The following is a 14,937-nucleotide window of genomic DNA, read 5'->3' as shown; positions in this document are numbered from 1 at the left end:
TTAGAGGCATTTTGACCCTTCTCCCATATATATATATATATATATATATATATATATATATATTGACTATTATTTTAAAAACGTCTATATAATGTAAATGTCCGTCCTTTTCTATTTTCAAATCTGACAATTCAACTCAAATGCCTGAAGACCATTCAATTCCCATTATATAAATTTGGTGTTGAAACGTGATATTGACAAATCAAATCAATCAACATTTACCACCTTTCTTCTTTTTAAATTGTTATATATATATATATATATATTATAATATAATGGTTTCGAGTTCGGAGTTACATGCCATAATATCTTTTATTTACTAGGTTCAAACTTTATTTTTTGAAATTTAATGAATCTTCTAAATATATACAAGGTTCGAATTAATATTATTGAGTTCATATGAACCGATATATTTTTAACTACATTTCATGTTAAAAGATTGCTAAAATTTCGTACCCATAATACTAATTACTGAGCAAGATACATTTTTAATATGGTATCAACATCAAATCTATCCCTATTTTTGATTTATTCGATGTTGAGATCCTATATTATGTTATCCACGCTTTAGATCTTCAATCTTGGACGTGCAAATAGGAGTAAAAATGTTAAGGGTCTCACGTTAGTCGAAAGAATTAATAAATTAGCCTATGTTTGGCAAAATAGGATAAAGGTGCTTTCATTTGTAAGATTATCAATCCTTCTGTGTCCAAATTACCCAATAAAAAAGAAAAAAGAATTCAGTTAGGAGAACATCATGTAATTTAACAAGTTGATCAAAGTTGATACTTGAAACCATAAAAGACTATACTAGGATCTTCAATTAATGTCCATTTGAACACTGTACTTTGATGTTTTTATCTGTTTTGCATATATAGCCACTAGTTGGTTACTTTAGAATAGGGCCAATTGTGTTAGTTATGATGCTACACATAATAATGCTCGACTTTAAATAGCCATTTTATAATTTTGATTGTGACAACTCTTAGATTTATGGACAACGGTATTAGTTGATGAGAGTTTATTTGTCATTTTCTACTTTTTTTGATCAAGACAGAAAATGCCTAGTTTAAATAAGGCTGAATTTAGTTATGCAATTTCTAATAATTGAGTACAACTTGCCATCAAATTTCTAATAAGTTGAAAGGATTTTATTTCTTGGCATTGGGAAGAAGTTTCTGAACTTGAAAATATAAAAAACAATCTCGAATATATTCCCAAAATCTACTCAAGGCACAAGTGGACACGAAAAGACTCAAAATTAATCGGTGCAAAAACTGTTACAATTGTTTCAACGGAAGCTTCTATCGATACTAAGAGTATTTTTAATTTCTAAATTTTCTCCTTAAAATATATTCATTGGAAAAATTATTTGCTTTAACCGAAAATATTGTCTTGTTTTCCTTAATGACGACTTTCTTAATCCCTTTGTCTTTTAGAAGAAAAAAGAAGAAGAAATTTTATCGAAAATTTGCATGATAGCCTTTTTTGAGGCCCTTTCCTAAATTATGTTTCAATTTTTTCATATTGAAAAGTAACCCAGAAAACTAATTTTCTTTTCCAATTTTGTTTGACACAAATAGCCGGCCAGATTTACTATTTACTTTTTTCTAACAATATACACATATTATACATAATTACATATATTATATAAGAATAAATTAGATATTATACATAAGTTAACTTTTTTATTTTAGCGACCATGTGAGACAACTATTTAGGTTAATTCTTTTTCTTCCGTCAGAAAAAAAAAACTAATTTTTCTTGTTGCAGACAAATTTAACTCCCTGAATTATATGGGCCGAAATTTATGTCTTTTTGTATTTGGCCCAATATATTGTATATGAAGGCCTGGTAATTCTACCACTAACTGTAGCAATTGGCCCATACTTCAAAACCGAAAATAAACTGAGAATCCCCCAAATCAAATTACGTTCGAATCTGAAAGGATTTTTTGCATTTTGTCACAAGCAGTGTCCGTCTTCTTGTTGCCCGCCAGTGGTTTCAATTTCAGGTTTGACAAATTTGGAAAAACAATTAAGCTTTTCGATATTTTGTTATATCTTGTGATTTTAGGAATTGTTTCCCTGGCTATTAGGCAAATATTGGGTCGGGTTTTATTTATTTAGTTGTTAATCTGGAAAACTGCAACTGGGTATGGGAGAATTCTACTCCAAGCCTAGACAGATGATAAGAAATTACTTAAATTTTTTGTCTTTGCTGCGATTTGTATCTTGTTTCTTATGGTATTTATAGTAAGCTTTTATGATGTTAGTCACACACTTGGTGCTAGAGTCGGAGCCAAGATTTCAATCTTATGAGTTCTGGATTTTAGAACAATAATTTCAAGTGTAATGACTGGGTTCTAAATTTTATATAGTGGCACATATTTTATGAATTCTAAACACCGCAAAAGCTACTGGATTCGGCCGAATCCATAGCTTGGGAATCCAGTAGCTTGGCTTGTGCCTCTGCCCCTGCTTGGTGCTCTTATGGCATTTATTGTAAATTTAAGTTTGTTAATTTGATAGTTAGTGGTCGTTTGGTTAACAGTATTGACATAATTAATCCCCGTGAAAAATCTCACATAAGAGTATTTGGTTGGCTGCATAAGAAAAAATAATTAATGCATAACAAATGCAGCCTTTGGTTGGTTGCATAAGAATAAATAATAACTGCATTTTGAATGCAGAATTTGGTTGGCGGTATTAAATAACATCCGCATTAAGTATAAGGGGTTTTACCTCATGCTTTGGTAGATAAGTAATTCTTGTATAACAAACCTTACATTATAATATCCGCATAATTGGTATGTGAACCAAACGACCCCTTAGCATATTGCCAACTCCCTTTTCTTGAGTTGGTGCTCTCAAGTTGATTATGTTTCTGGGTTTCAAAAGAGAGTTTGCGTTTTGAAATGAAATGTTACATATTGCTCTGTTGTAGCTGCCTCTGGAGAGGTAAAACAATGGTTCTTTGATGCTATATTAGTTGCAAAATTTGATTCCCCTCTTAGACAGGAAAAAGCCAAATACTTTTAGGTGTTAGATCTGGTGGATATCTTATTGTAAAAGGGCAGCCCGGTGCACTAAGCTGGGCTATGCGCGGGGTTCGGGGAAGGGACGGACCACAAGGGTCTATTGTACGCAGTCTTACCCTGCATTTCTGCAAGAGGCTGTTTTCGCGACTCGAGTCCGTGACCTTCGGGTCACACGGCATCAACTTTATTGTGGCTTAATCAAAAGAATGGTGAAGTTTATTTGCTTGGAATTATTCACTTGTTGCAAAAAATATGCACAAATCAAATGGCTTCTAAGCCATGCTAGTTTTACAAAGATTAGCCACAAATACAGGTCTCATATATTAGAGAATAGTTTCTAGCTGCAGGGGTTTACTTTGGTGCTCAAAATTAATTAGTTTAGTTCTATTTCCTCTTCAAAATGGCAGTTACTTCTTCCTTTTTGTTGATGTTAAATTTACTGTTTGAAGTTTTAATGTCTTGCTTTAATCGTGTAGCCATTTTAGTTTGCGATGGTAATATAGGAACTGCACCATTTTTTCATTATATAGATGTTAGATTTAATTTTTCTTTTGGGGTTTGCTTTATATTTGAGATGCATTTGACTCTCAACTTTTGGTGCATTGCAAGAAGACGCACAGGTATCCTTATCCGAAAGAGGCATGGTCAAAGGAGATGAGAAGGTTGGTATGCTCATGAAGTCGGAGAAGAAATCCAAGAAAAGGAAAAAGAGTGCTAGTTCCAATGGTTTAGGAGTGACAAAGGGTGATGTCGAAGCTGTTGCGTGTGATTTAAGTTTCAAGGAAGAGAATCTCTCTTTTATAGGGACCAAGAAAGAAAGGTATAAGGCTAAGATGGAAACTAAAGCACCAGTCGAAAGTGAAGATCGCGACGTCAAGAGAAAGAAAGAAAGACGCGGTGGGAAATCCAGTAAAGACAGTTGCAACGATGCTGTTAAAAATGTTGTGAAAAAGAAAAATAAGTGGAAGAATGAGCGAGAGACATTGACAATGCATGATGCGAGTTTTGACACCAAAACAATTGCTCATGAAAGTGCGAGTGAAACACAGGAAACTATGGCGGTTGAGACGCTCAACGAGGGCTCTGATGTAAATGTTATAGATGAGGTGAAGAGTAAGAAAAGGAAAAAGGAAAAGAGGAAAAAAAAGGAAGGACAGATAGATGTCGTGGCTGGTGTCAGTCAAGATGATGTTACAGCTACAGAAGAGGTAACAAATAGCAAAATAGATGAAGCTAATATCAGAAAGAGGAAAAAGACAAAGTTAGGATCCAATTCTAAAGATCTTACACATGACAAGAGTAAAAAAAGAGTGAGATTTTCTGATCATGTACAGTTTTTCCCTCCAGCCAGTGATCCAAGAGACGAGAAGCATGAAAATAAGGATGAAAAATTACTGTTTGGCAAACAGTTCACACAAGAAGAAGATGAAATTGTTAAAGACGCTGTTTATAGATATATAGAGGTACATAACATGGGTGAAGAAGGGTTGCAAAAGGTTATAAACTCTATATCTAATCCTGAAGTAAGGGGCTGCTGGAAAGAAATAGGGAAGGCTATACCGTACAGGCCTTATAGAGCAGTTTATTCTCGTGCACAACGTTTGTTTCGAAGGGGTGAAAAGCGTAAATGGACTGATGAAGAGTATGAGATGGTACGGCAGTTCCATGGAAGACATGGGCACAAGTGGACAGTCCTGGCCGATGAACTTGGGAAACATCCGGTTCATGTGGGGAATGCATGGCATAGGATAAAACTAGCCAATCGGAAGAAAGGAAATTGGGATCAGGAGGAAATTCAGACTTTGTTTGATTTGGTAAACGTGGATCTGCAACTGAAGCTCTGTGAAGAGAAGAAATCTAAGCATGGGATGTTACGGGATAATATTTGCTGGAATGCAATTAGTGACAATTTGTCCACCAGGATTTCTCAACATTGCTGCAACAAATGGTACAGACAATTAACTTCATCGATGGTGGCCACAGGTGAATGGGCAGACACTGATGACTATCGCCTAATTGATGCCCTTTTTGAGCTGGATGCAAGTTGCATAGAGGACGTGGATTGGGACAATCTTCTTGACCACAGGGATGGAGAGTTATGTCGAAAAAGATGGAAACAGATGGTTCGTCAAATAAGTCAACATGAAAACAAGTCATTTGCTGCACAAGTAGAAGTGTTAGCTAAGAGATACCGTCCTGATTTGGTTGGAGCAAGAGAGGCCTGGGATAGAAAACCACTTGTTCCATGAAGTGTCCGCACGGACGTTTCTATAGAGAGAGATGCTCAAGGAACATGTATTCTGTGGCGGATACAGGTTTTTAAATCGGTAGGTGGGTATCCTGTACCCTTTATTCTTTATTTTCCAGTCAGTTTGAACATAGCGTCAAAATATATAATTTTAAAAATTATTCAACTGTATATAGGTCAAATCGAAGGCATTGAATGCAGGCAGTACGTACACTAAATGCGTCACTGGATGTACTAAATACGTCCTATTCCTATATTCGAATGCATCTTCATCAACTTGAGTATTAGTTGTGACATATTTGGAATAAGTACTTATCTTATTTTATGACTTGGGAGTAGGGTGGGGAAAAATAATGGCGTGTTGCTTTGGGCTGAGTTTTAGATAAAAAGAACTCCAAAAAGATTGATCTAGTGCAAAATGGGGCTTGTGTGTCCAGGAAATATCGTAATAACTGCATTTGTTTGTTTCATTTTTATACAGGAAATGTATCTGGTCATTTCGCATGGCATGATGCAAAGATTATAACGTTGCTAATTGGAGCGAAGGAACTAACTCGTATAGCTATCAAACACTGATCTCAGAATGTCAACTCAAAAGCCCGAAGACCATTTCATTCCCTGTACATAACATTGGTGATGAAACATATTGTTGACAAATCAATCAATTATAAGATTCTATCTTGTAATGCTAGTCATGGTAGGAGTCGAACTGTAGTCCCTTAATTACTAGGTTTTCTCCTGTATGTTAAAGTGGCCAGCTAAACTTGCTATGGTCTAGTCTTTTGATTACTGGGTTTTCTCCTGTATGTTAAAGAGGCCGGCTAAACTTGCTCTGATTTAGTATGTGTCTTCTCCTGTTCGGGTTCACGCAGAAAGTTAACTTTTATGAACGTGGAGTGGAGCATTTTCTCGTTACTATTTCAATGTTCAGACGGACGAATGTTGCTAGTAGAGTGCCGAATCAACCAACTGAAGATGGAATTAAGAGCGAACTAGTGAACGTTGTCGACCCAGAGCCCGAGAAGACTGAAAAATGTTTACTATACCTTCCCTCCTCACAGGAGAACCAAGCAAAGGATGTGGGCTAGCTTTAGTTGTCTAAGAGATTCTAGAGGAGGTATATTTGTAATTGTTTTTGGTTCTTTATCTTGTGCAGTGACAGTGAGTATGAGGGTCTATCTGAAATGCCCGTCCAGGTAACTGCGTACATCTCACCCTCCTCATATCTCACTTGTGGAAATACAGTGGGTCATTGTTGTTGTATCTTGTGCAGTTGTGCTTTTAAGGTTTTCAATTTGATGTGCAAAACTTTGAGATAGCATCTAAGATGAACTTAAGTGAGCTCATTCTCACTATTTATTCCACTACTCAAGGCCTTTTTCTATTCTATCACATGGCATTCCTCGACCAAAAGCATGATAGTTTCATAATCTTAGAGCTAAGTAGAGAAAATCAACGTCAATGATTCATCTTTGATGTGTAACCAATTGTAAAGTTAAGACAAAATTAGTAACTTAAGTAGACACATGTTTCTTGAAGTTATTGAAATTAAAAAACAAATGCTCTTGTACAAAGTAAAAAACCATGCACATATAATTGGGCTCTTAAGTTTTACACTAAATTCTTGAGAAGGGGTGTATATGTCTCAACCTCTTGGTTTTCTGGATACCACTCATCCAGGATATGTCTGCTGACTTCACAAAGCTCAGTTTTTGAAGGAAAAAAAAATGATTCATCGAAGAAAAAAATCAGAAACAAGATGATTCATCGAAGAAAAAAATCAGAAACAAGAATCACATTTCAGCTAACATTTCGATTTTAAACAGAACATTATTAAAAAAGAGTCTTGAGTGCCTTCCCTTCGAAAACCAACTAAAGCAACTCCGATTGAATGCGAAATTTCGCTAGCCATTATTCGTATGAACTCCTAGATCCATAAAGGACATGTGCATCCGTAAGCCGGTGTAGCTAAGCGAAGAGCGGAAAATGTCTTACCCACCCTCGGAAGTAATAGATGCTAATCAAACAATAAGTAGTAATAGCAATCTAAGAGTAAAAAAATATCATACTAATAATAAATGATACCGGTCTAGAAAAAAAAAAAATAACACTCGACTACCTACTATCCATCCGGTCCACAATAAGTGACAAATATTGAAATGATGTTACAATTTCATATGAAATTCGTTAACTCTAAACTTCTCGTTTAATTTAAACCATAATTAGATACTATAAATAGTCATAAAAGTGTCTATATTTGAGCGAGTACTAGCATTATTAATGGCCAAAATAGAGATTAAGAGAGAAGCTGATTAGGGCTTGAATTCCGTCCGCAAGGCAGTTGCTACCCTGTTGGAGCTCGAGCACTTGGCATATACATCCCTGCTCGCTATTGATTTGAACCTTGAGGTTTGACAAAATTTAACTACAACATTTAGCTTTTCGAAGTTTTTTTGTCGAAATGTTGATTTTTAGGTATTATTTCTTTTCCTATTATGTAAATGTTGGAGGTCTTATGCGTACCAATTTCTCTTCGATCTTACATTTTTTTTGCTGAGATTTCATAAACTTTGAAACGAACTAAGTTTTTCAAAAAAATACAAAATCATTCTTTGCCAGGATTGTGTCAAACTAAGGCACCTAAGCTTTGTGAATTTAAGATGATCTTACAGTTAGCTAACTTCCCACCTATGTTGGTCGGACTCAGACTCATGTGCGGGTATCCGATACGGGTGCGGATCTAGAAGTCGGATGCCTCATCACATAAATTTTAGGATTTGGGATATAGATTCGAGTGCGGATACAGCAAATAAATGTTTATTATGACATATAAAGTATATGTTTTGATTAATTAAAGCTATGAAACTAAAACTAATAAAATTAAATTCCTTATAAACACCTAGTAATATGTTATCCATCAGATATCTAGGGCAATAGCTAAGCATTCTCATGCTTTATATAACCATACTAATATGACATAATAAACCCAAACATCAAACTAAATGCCCAATCAATTTATACTTCTCAGTCATTGATGTAGTCAATGCACCCAAGGTAAGTTGACCAAATCCAATGTGGATCTCACACCCACAACTATGTCGTGTCGATACGGATGCTCCAGGGATTTTGAGGAGTCCGCACAACATAGCTCCCAACCCCTTTTCTTGAGTTTGTGTCCACAAAATGTTCAAAGATATAGGATTTTAGGCTTCTTGGGTTTAGAAAGGGAGTTTGAGTTTTGAAATTGTAGCATATACTTCTGGTGAGGAAAAAAGATGGGCTTTTTAATGCTATATAAGTTACAAAGTTTGATTGCCATCGCTGAAAGGAAAAAAAAATCAGTTATCTTAGTTGTTAGATCTGATGGATATCTTGTTGGGGAGTGATCAATATAGAGGCGGATGTAGTGCTTTAGTTACAGGTTCATCCGAAGCCATTAACTTTTGCTCAGGCTCTTTATATGTATTAAACTTTTTTCACTAAATAAGTATAAATAATAGAATGCTGAAGTCTATTTGTTTGGACTTTATCTGCCTTTAAGGAAGCTAAACTTATAGAAATTTAGCAAGATTTTGATTGTTCTGGTTTATCAGATAGATATACTTTGAGACACAGGTGATTTCTTCCCATCTGCCTAAACGTTGGTGGGCAAAGTTACCCGATGGAATAGTCGAGGTGCGAGCAAGTTGGCCGGACACCACTGTCACTAGAAAAAAAAAGATGGATATGTTCTTTCTATCACATATATTGAGGTTTCAAGGGTCTATGGAATTATGCACTCATACTGTTCCTTTTTATTTTTGGTGATAAGTACAGTCAGATTGTTCCTCTTGAATTGTTTTTTGGAACTCTTTCTGTTTTAAAGGTTTTTTTGAGACAACCAGAGAGTAGCAGTTTTAAGTTTTGGTAGTTTGATAAAAATTTAGTCACAAATATAGGTCTCATATTAGAGACTAATTTCTGGCATGAAGGGTTTTAGTTTGGTGCTTAAAATTGATTAGGTAATTCTATTTGCACTTAGGTGGGATATATTTCCTTATTCTGTGGAGTTTTAGCGCCATGCTTTAATTGAATAGCCATTCTAATTTGTGATGGTAATATGGGAACTGAAACAGTTTTTCGTTTTTACAGATGTTAGATTTAATATTTTGTTTTGGGGTTAGTGTCTGAAATAAAATTGACTCTTCTGTGCAACTTGATACTTAAACTCAGAAACTCCGAAATTGAGGACTTCGGTCTTGAAGTAAGTGGTTTATTGAGTGTTCCTTTTACTTTCAAGTGAATTGGATAATACGAAACAAAAGTAAACTAAAATTTAAGTATTTTAAGTGGGTTATGGTAATCTCATCGGGGGTAGCAGTATGCTCGGTCTCCTAACCATGCTTTTTCTCTCTTTCTCCTTCTGCAGAGAAATCGTTTTTGGTGCACTGCAAGAAGCGTATGCTCATGAAGTTGGAGAAGAAATCCAAGAAAGGAAAAAAGAGTGCTAGCACCACTGGTTTAGGAGTGACAAAGGGTGATGTTAAAGCTGTTGAGCGTGATTTAATTTTCAACAAAGAGAAGCTCTCTTTTGTAGGGACCAGGATAGAAAGGGATAAGGAAAAGATAGGAACTAAAGCACCCGGAGAAAGCAAAGATCGTGACATCAAGAGAAACAAAGAAAGAGGTGATGGAAAACAGCCTGGGAAGTCCAGTATAGACAGGTACGAGGATGCTGTTGAAAATATTGTGAAGAAGAAAAATACATTCAAGAATGAGCGGGAGAAAATGCATGATGCACTTGTAGACACCAAAACAATTGCTCATAAAAGTGATAGTGAGACACAGCATAGTGAGGTGAAGAGGAAGAGAAGGAAGGAAAAGAGGGAAAAAAAGGATGGACAGGTAGATATTGTGACTGGAGTCAATCAAGGTGATGTTTCAACCATAGTAGAGATAGAATATAACAAAACAGATGATGCTACTATCAGAAAGAGGAAAAAGAAAAAATTAGGAAACAATTTTAAAGATCTTTCACAAGAAAGGAGTGAAAAAAGAGTGAGTTTTTCAGGTGATGTTCAGGTTTTCCCTCCATCTGATTATCCAAGTGATGAGATGCATGAAATTAATGAAGAAAAATTACTGTACGGCAAATGGTTCACAAAAGAAGAAGATGAAATTGTCAAAGACGCAGTTTATAGATACATCGAGGTACATAACTTGGGCAAAGAAGGATTGCAAAAGGTTATGACTGTATATCTCATCCTGAAGTAAGGGGCTGCTGGAAGAAAATAGGGAGTGCTATACCGTACAGGCCTTATGGCGCAGTTTATCAGCGTGCACAACGTTTATTTCGAAGTGGTGAGAAGCGTAAATATACTGAAGAAGAGTATGAGATGATACGAAAGTTCCATGGAGAACATGGAACCAAGTGGAAGGTCTTGGCCGATGAACTTGGGAGACATTCGAGTCATGTGGGAAATGCATGGAATAGGATAAAACTGGCCAATCAGAAGAAAGGAAATTGGGCTCAGGAGGAAATCCAGACTTTGTTTGATTTGGTAAACGCTGATCTGCTACTGAAGCTCTGTGGAGAGAAGAAATCTAAGCATGGGATGTTACGGGATAATATTTGCTGGAGTAAAATTAGTGACAAATTTTCCACCAGGAGTAGTGTACGTTGCTGCAATAAATGGTACAGACAATTAACATCATCGATGGTGGCCGCAGGTGAATGGGCAGACACTGATGACTATCGCCTAATTGATGCCCTTTTTGAACTGGATCCGAGCTGCATAGAGGACGTGGATTGGGACAATCTTCTTGACCACAGGGATGGAGAGTTATGTCGAAAAAGATGGAAACAGATGGTTCGTCAAATAAGTCAACATGAAAACAAGTCATTTGCTGCACAAGTAGAAGTGTTAGCTAAGAGATATCGTCCTGATTTGGTTGGAGCAAGAGAGGCCTGGGATGGAAAACCACTTGTTCCATGAAGTGTCAGCACGGACGATTCTATAGAGAGAGATGCTCAAGGAACATGTATTCTAAGGCGGATTCAGGTTTTTAAATCGGTCGGTAGGTATCCTGTACCCTTTATTTTCCAGTCAGTTTGAAGTTTTGAAAATATTATTCAACTGTATATAGGTCAAATCAAAGGCATTGAGTGCAGACAATACGTACAATAAATACGTTACTGGATGTACTGAATACATCCTACTCCTATATTCGAATGCATCTTCATCAACTTGAGTATTACTTATGACATATTTGGAATATATACTTATCTTATTTTAAGACTTAGGAGTCTGGTGGGGAAAAATAAGTAGTTGTTGCTTTAGATTGAGTTTTAGGTAAGAAGACTCCAAAAAGACTGATCTAGTGCAAAAGGGGGCTATAGCCTATATATGTGTGTGTCCAGGAAATATCGTAGTAACTGCCTTTGTTTGTTTCATTTGTAATACAGGAAATGTATCTGGTCATTTTGCCATGGCATGATGCAAAGAATCATAATGTTGCTAAGTGGAAGGAAGGGGCAGGATCGTATCGCTGCCAAACGCTGATCTCACAATGTCAATCCTAAAGCTGAAGACCATTTCATTCCCTGTAGGTAAAGTTGGCGATGAAACGCAATAATCAAATAAAATAATCAATTAGTAATTCTAGTAATGGTAGGACTGTAGGTTTAATTACTAGGTTTTCTCCTGTATGTTAAAGAGGCCAGATAAACTTGCCCGGATATAGTATACGTGTGTCTGCCAAAGCTAACTGTTTTGAATGTGGAGTAGGGCATTTTCTCGTTACTGTTCTAATGTTCAGATGAAGGGGAGTCTTGGCGTAACTGGTAAGGTTGTTGCCATCTGACCAGGAGGTCACGGGTTCAAGCCGTGGAAATAACCTCTTGCAGAAATGTAGGGTAAGGTCGCGTTCAATAGACCCTTGTGATCCGGGCTGCCTTTTTTTTGTTCCAATGTTCAAATGGATGAATACTACTAGGAGAGTGCAGAATAAACTAGCTGAAGACTGAAGTGCGAACATTGTCGAGGCTAGAGCCCGAGAAGCTATAAAGATAAGTTCAAAGCGTGCGAAGGGAAAACCAAGCTAGATCAAGAAGTATATTGTAACTAGATCTTCCCTTATGGGAAAACCAAGCTAGATCAAGAAGTATATTGTAACTAGATATATTGTAACTAGATCTTCCCTTATGGGAAAACCAAGCTAGATCAAGAAGTATATTGTAACTAGATCTTCCCTTATGGGAAAACCAAGCTAGGCATGAAACTTTGGCTTTTGTTGTCTAAGAGATTTTATAATTTAGTTGAATCCAGTATGTTTTAATCCCTGCAATCAAACGTCTACTTAAGCGTTTGGACATATTTTGGTTGCAGTTGAAAAATAAAATACTCGTACTATTTGCAGTTAAGGTGAAGAAGAATATTTACAAGAAGTTGTGTTTGAACATGAAGTTTAGTTGTAAAAAAAAGTTGAAAATTTGTGATTAAAAACCATCATTCACTTGAAATACTTTTCAATTTTTTATTTTATTTTTCACCAGTACTGCGAATAGTAAAGTTCGTTGTATTAAGAACCAAACCAATATTTATAATTATTTTACAATCAAATGAGATAGAAAAAAGTAATGGACGAAACACAAGTTAATGTTTGCATTCTATAATAAGGGGATTAAAAAAAAAGAAAAAAACTTAGATAGTGAGTGAATACAACTAACTATATAGGAAATTCAACATATATATATAGAATTATTTTATTTTATTTTATTTATGAGACCGAATTGAACACCCCTTCACACACTTAGGTGCCTTTTGCCCATAAAAAACACTTTTGTTTTCAAAAATAATTAATATTTTTTGAAATTAGTGTTTGGCTATGAAATTTTCAATTTTTACTCGAAGATGAATTTTAAAATTTTTTGAAAATTAAAAAAGCTCCAAAATTTATTTTTGAAAATTTTCACTAAAGCACTCACAAAAGTTAAAAAATAACCGAAAATTGTATTCATATCAAAATACAACTCTAATTTTTAAATATCATTTTCATTTGAAATATTTTTCGCTTTTTTCCGGAGGGCCGGATTTATTGGAGAATCCCTCAAGCATGCACTTTGGGCTGCTGCCAAGGCTACAAGTGTGAAGTTCTTTGATATTTGCATGGAGAAAATGTATGAATTGGATGCCGAAGCTGCTACGTGGCTGAATGAAAAGGCACCTAGTGAATGGACTAAATCACATTTCTCTTCAGGTGCTAAATGTGATGTTTTATTGAATAATATGTGTGAAAGTTTTAACAATATGATTCTTGATGCTCGAGACAAGCCAATTATTACCTTGTTGGAGAAATTAAGGTATCTTCTTATGGCAAGATTCCAAGCTAATAGGGATAAAGCAGAAAGATGGAACTTGGGTAATATTTGCCCTCAGATCAAGAGCTTACTGCATAAGAATGAGTCTGCGGCAACTGCATGTATTCCAAGAAAACCGAATATGTGGAACTATGAAATTCTTGGATCATCCACTGCCGACAATTGGGTTGTTGACCTTCAAAATAGAAAATGTAGTTATAGGAATTGGACAATAACAGGAATTTCTTGCAAACATGCAATATCGGCTATCTGGGCTAAACATGATGATGTTATTGACTACGTTGATGATTGCTATAAAGTTGACACGTACAGAAAAATTTATGAAAAAAGCTATCTTTCCTATCAATGGGTCACAATTGCGGGCTAAATCGAATAAAGTCCCTCATTTACCTCCGATACTTGTAAGACAAAACAAGCGGGGAAGAAATCAAAAATTGAGGAGAAGAAAGTCTGATGAAGCAGGATCAAGTAGAACAAGAATGAAGAAAAAACAAACATGTGTCAATTGTAGCTTATGTCACAAACCTGGACACAATAAGAGAACATGCAAATTAAACTATGTGGAATCAAAAGTAGGTGTACATGACTAAACTTTTTGGATGCCTCCTACATCAACAGTTTCTGAGAAGTTGCTGGTAAAATCTTTGGCGTAATATATGAATTTTGACTCTCCATTATAGGATTTATAATACAATATTATTTTTTATCTTGCTTGCAGGTTAGAAGAGCAAATCCTGGACCAACTCAAGATACTGGACTGAATCATGATTCTTGGAATATTTAACATGATCTGCTGTTATTTTTTGTTAAATGGGATAAGATGCTGCTGCTTTTTGCTATGATAAAACCTGAAGATGCTGCTTTTTTGTTGAATGAATCTACTGTCTTAGAAGAGTAGTTTTAGTTAATTGTTTAAGCCATGTCAACTATTGTTGTGTAGCTATCTTTTCTGGTGTTTCTTAAACCAAAGAGAGACTTTATTTTCTTTGTCTCATTGTTATGTAAAGTTCTTCTTGATTTTTAGCTTTGACCTTCAAAATACAGTAGCATATTCATGACAAAAAGCACAATCAAATAAGACTTTTAATTGGTAAGAGAGATAAAAAAAGATTTTTGTTGGAAAAAAGATGGTTCACATTAGGGAATGATGGAAGAAGGCAAGGTTTTTGTTTGTACTTTTGTTTCTCACATGGTTCCGTTCATTTTAACGGATTTGTAGTGGGTACCGTCACTTTTTAAGGCTAAAGACCAAACTGATTAGCTTTTGCCTTTTCCATTTGGTGTTATACA

The 14,937-nt window shown here is 35.5% G+C and overlaps 2 protein-coding genes and 1 pseudogene across 2 annotated transcripts; all 3 read left to right on the top strand.

The window, feature by feature from the left end:
* The first annotated feature begins 1,888 nt into the window (after nucleotides 1–1,888).
* On the top strand, nucleotides 1,889–6,655 carry LOC104087433 (uncharacterized). The gene is made up of 3 exons (XM_033653736.2): nucleotides 1,889–2,014; nucleotides 3,650–5,371; nucleotides 5,770–6,655. Exon 2 carries the CDS (start codon nucleotides 3,682–3,684, stop codon nucleotides 5,287–5,289), a length of 1,608 nt encoding a protein of 535 aa, XP_033509627.1. The 5' UTR covers nucleotides 1,889–2,014; nucleotides 3,650–3,681; the 3' UTR covers nucleotides 5,290–5,371; nucleotides 5,770–6,655.
* A 2,894-nt stretch (nucleotides 6,656–9,549) lies between these two features.
* On the top strand, nucleotides 9,550–12,590 carry LOC104087432 (uncharacterized; annotated as a pseudogene).
* Nucleotides 12,591–13,444: 854 nt separating this feature from the next.
* On the top strand, nucleotides 13,445–14,014 carry LOC138902202 (uncharacterized). Its single transcript, XM_070190042.1, has one exon. It carries the CDS (start codon nucleotides 13,445–13,447, stop codon nucleotides 14,012–14,014), a length of 570 nt encoding a protein of 189 aa, XP_070046143.1.
* The last annotated feature ends 923 nt before the right edge of the window (nucleotides 14,015–14,937 follow it).

Source organism: Nicotiana tomentosiformis, chromosome 12 (assembly GCF_000390325.3).
Source record: "Nicotiana tomentosiformis chromosome 12, ASM39032v3, whole genome shotgun sequence".
Taxonomy (NCBI): domain Eukaryota; kingdom Viridiplantae; phylum Streptophyta; class Magnoliopsida; order Solanales; family Solanaceae; genus Nicotiana; species Nicotiana tomentosiformis.
The sequence above is the reverse complement of the archived record's forward strand: the minus strand, read 5'-3'. Positions and strand labels throughout refer to the sequence as shown.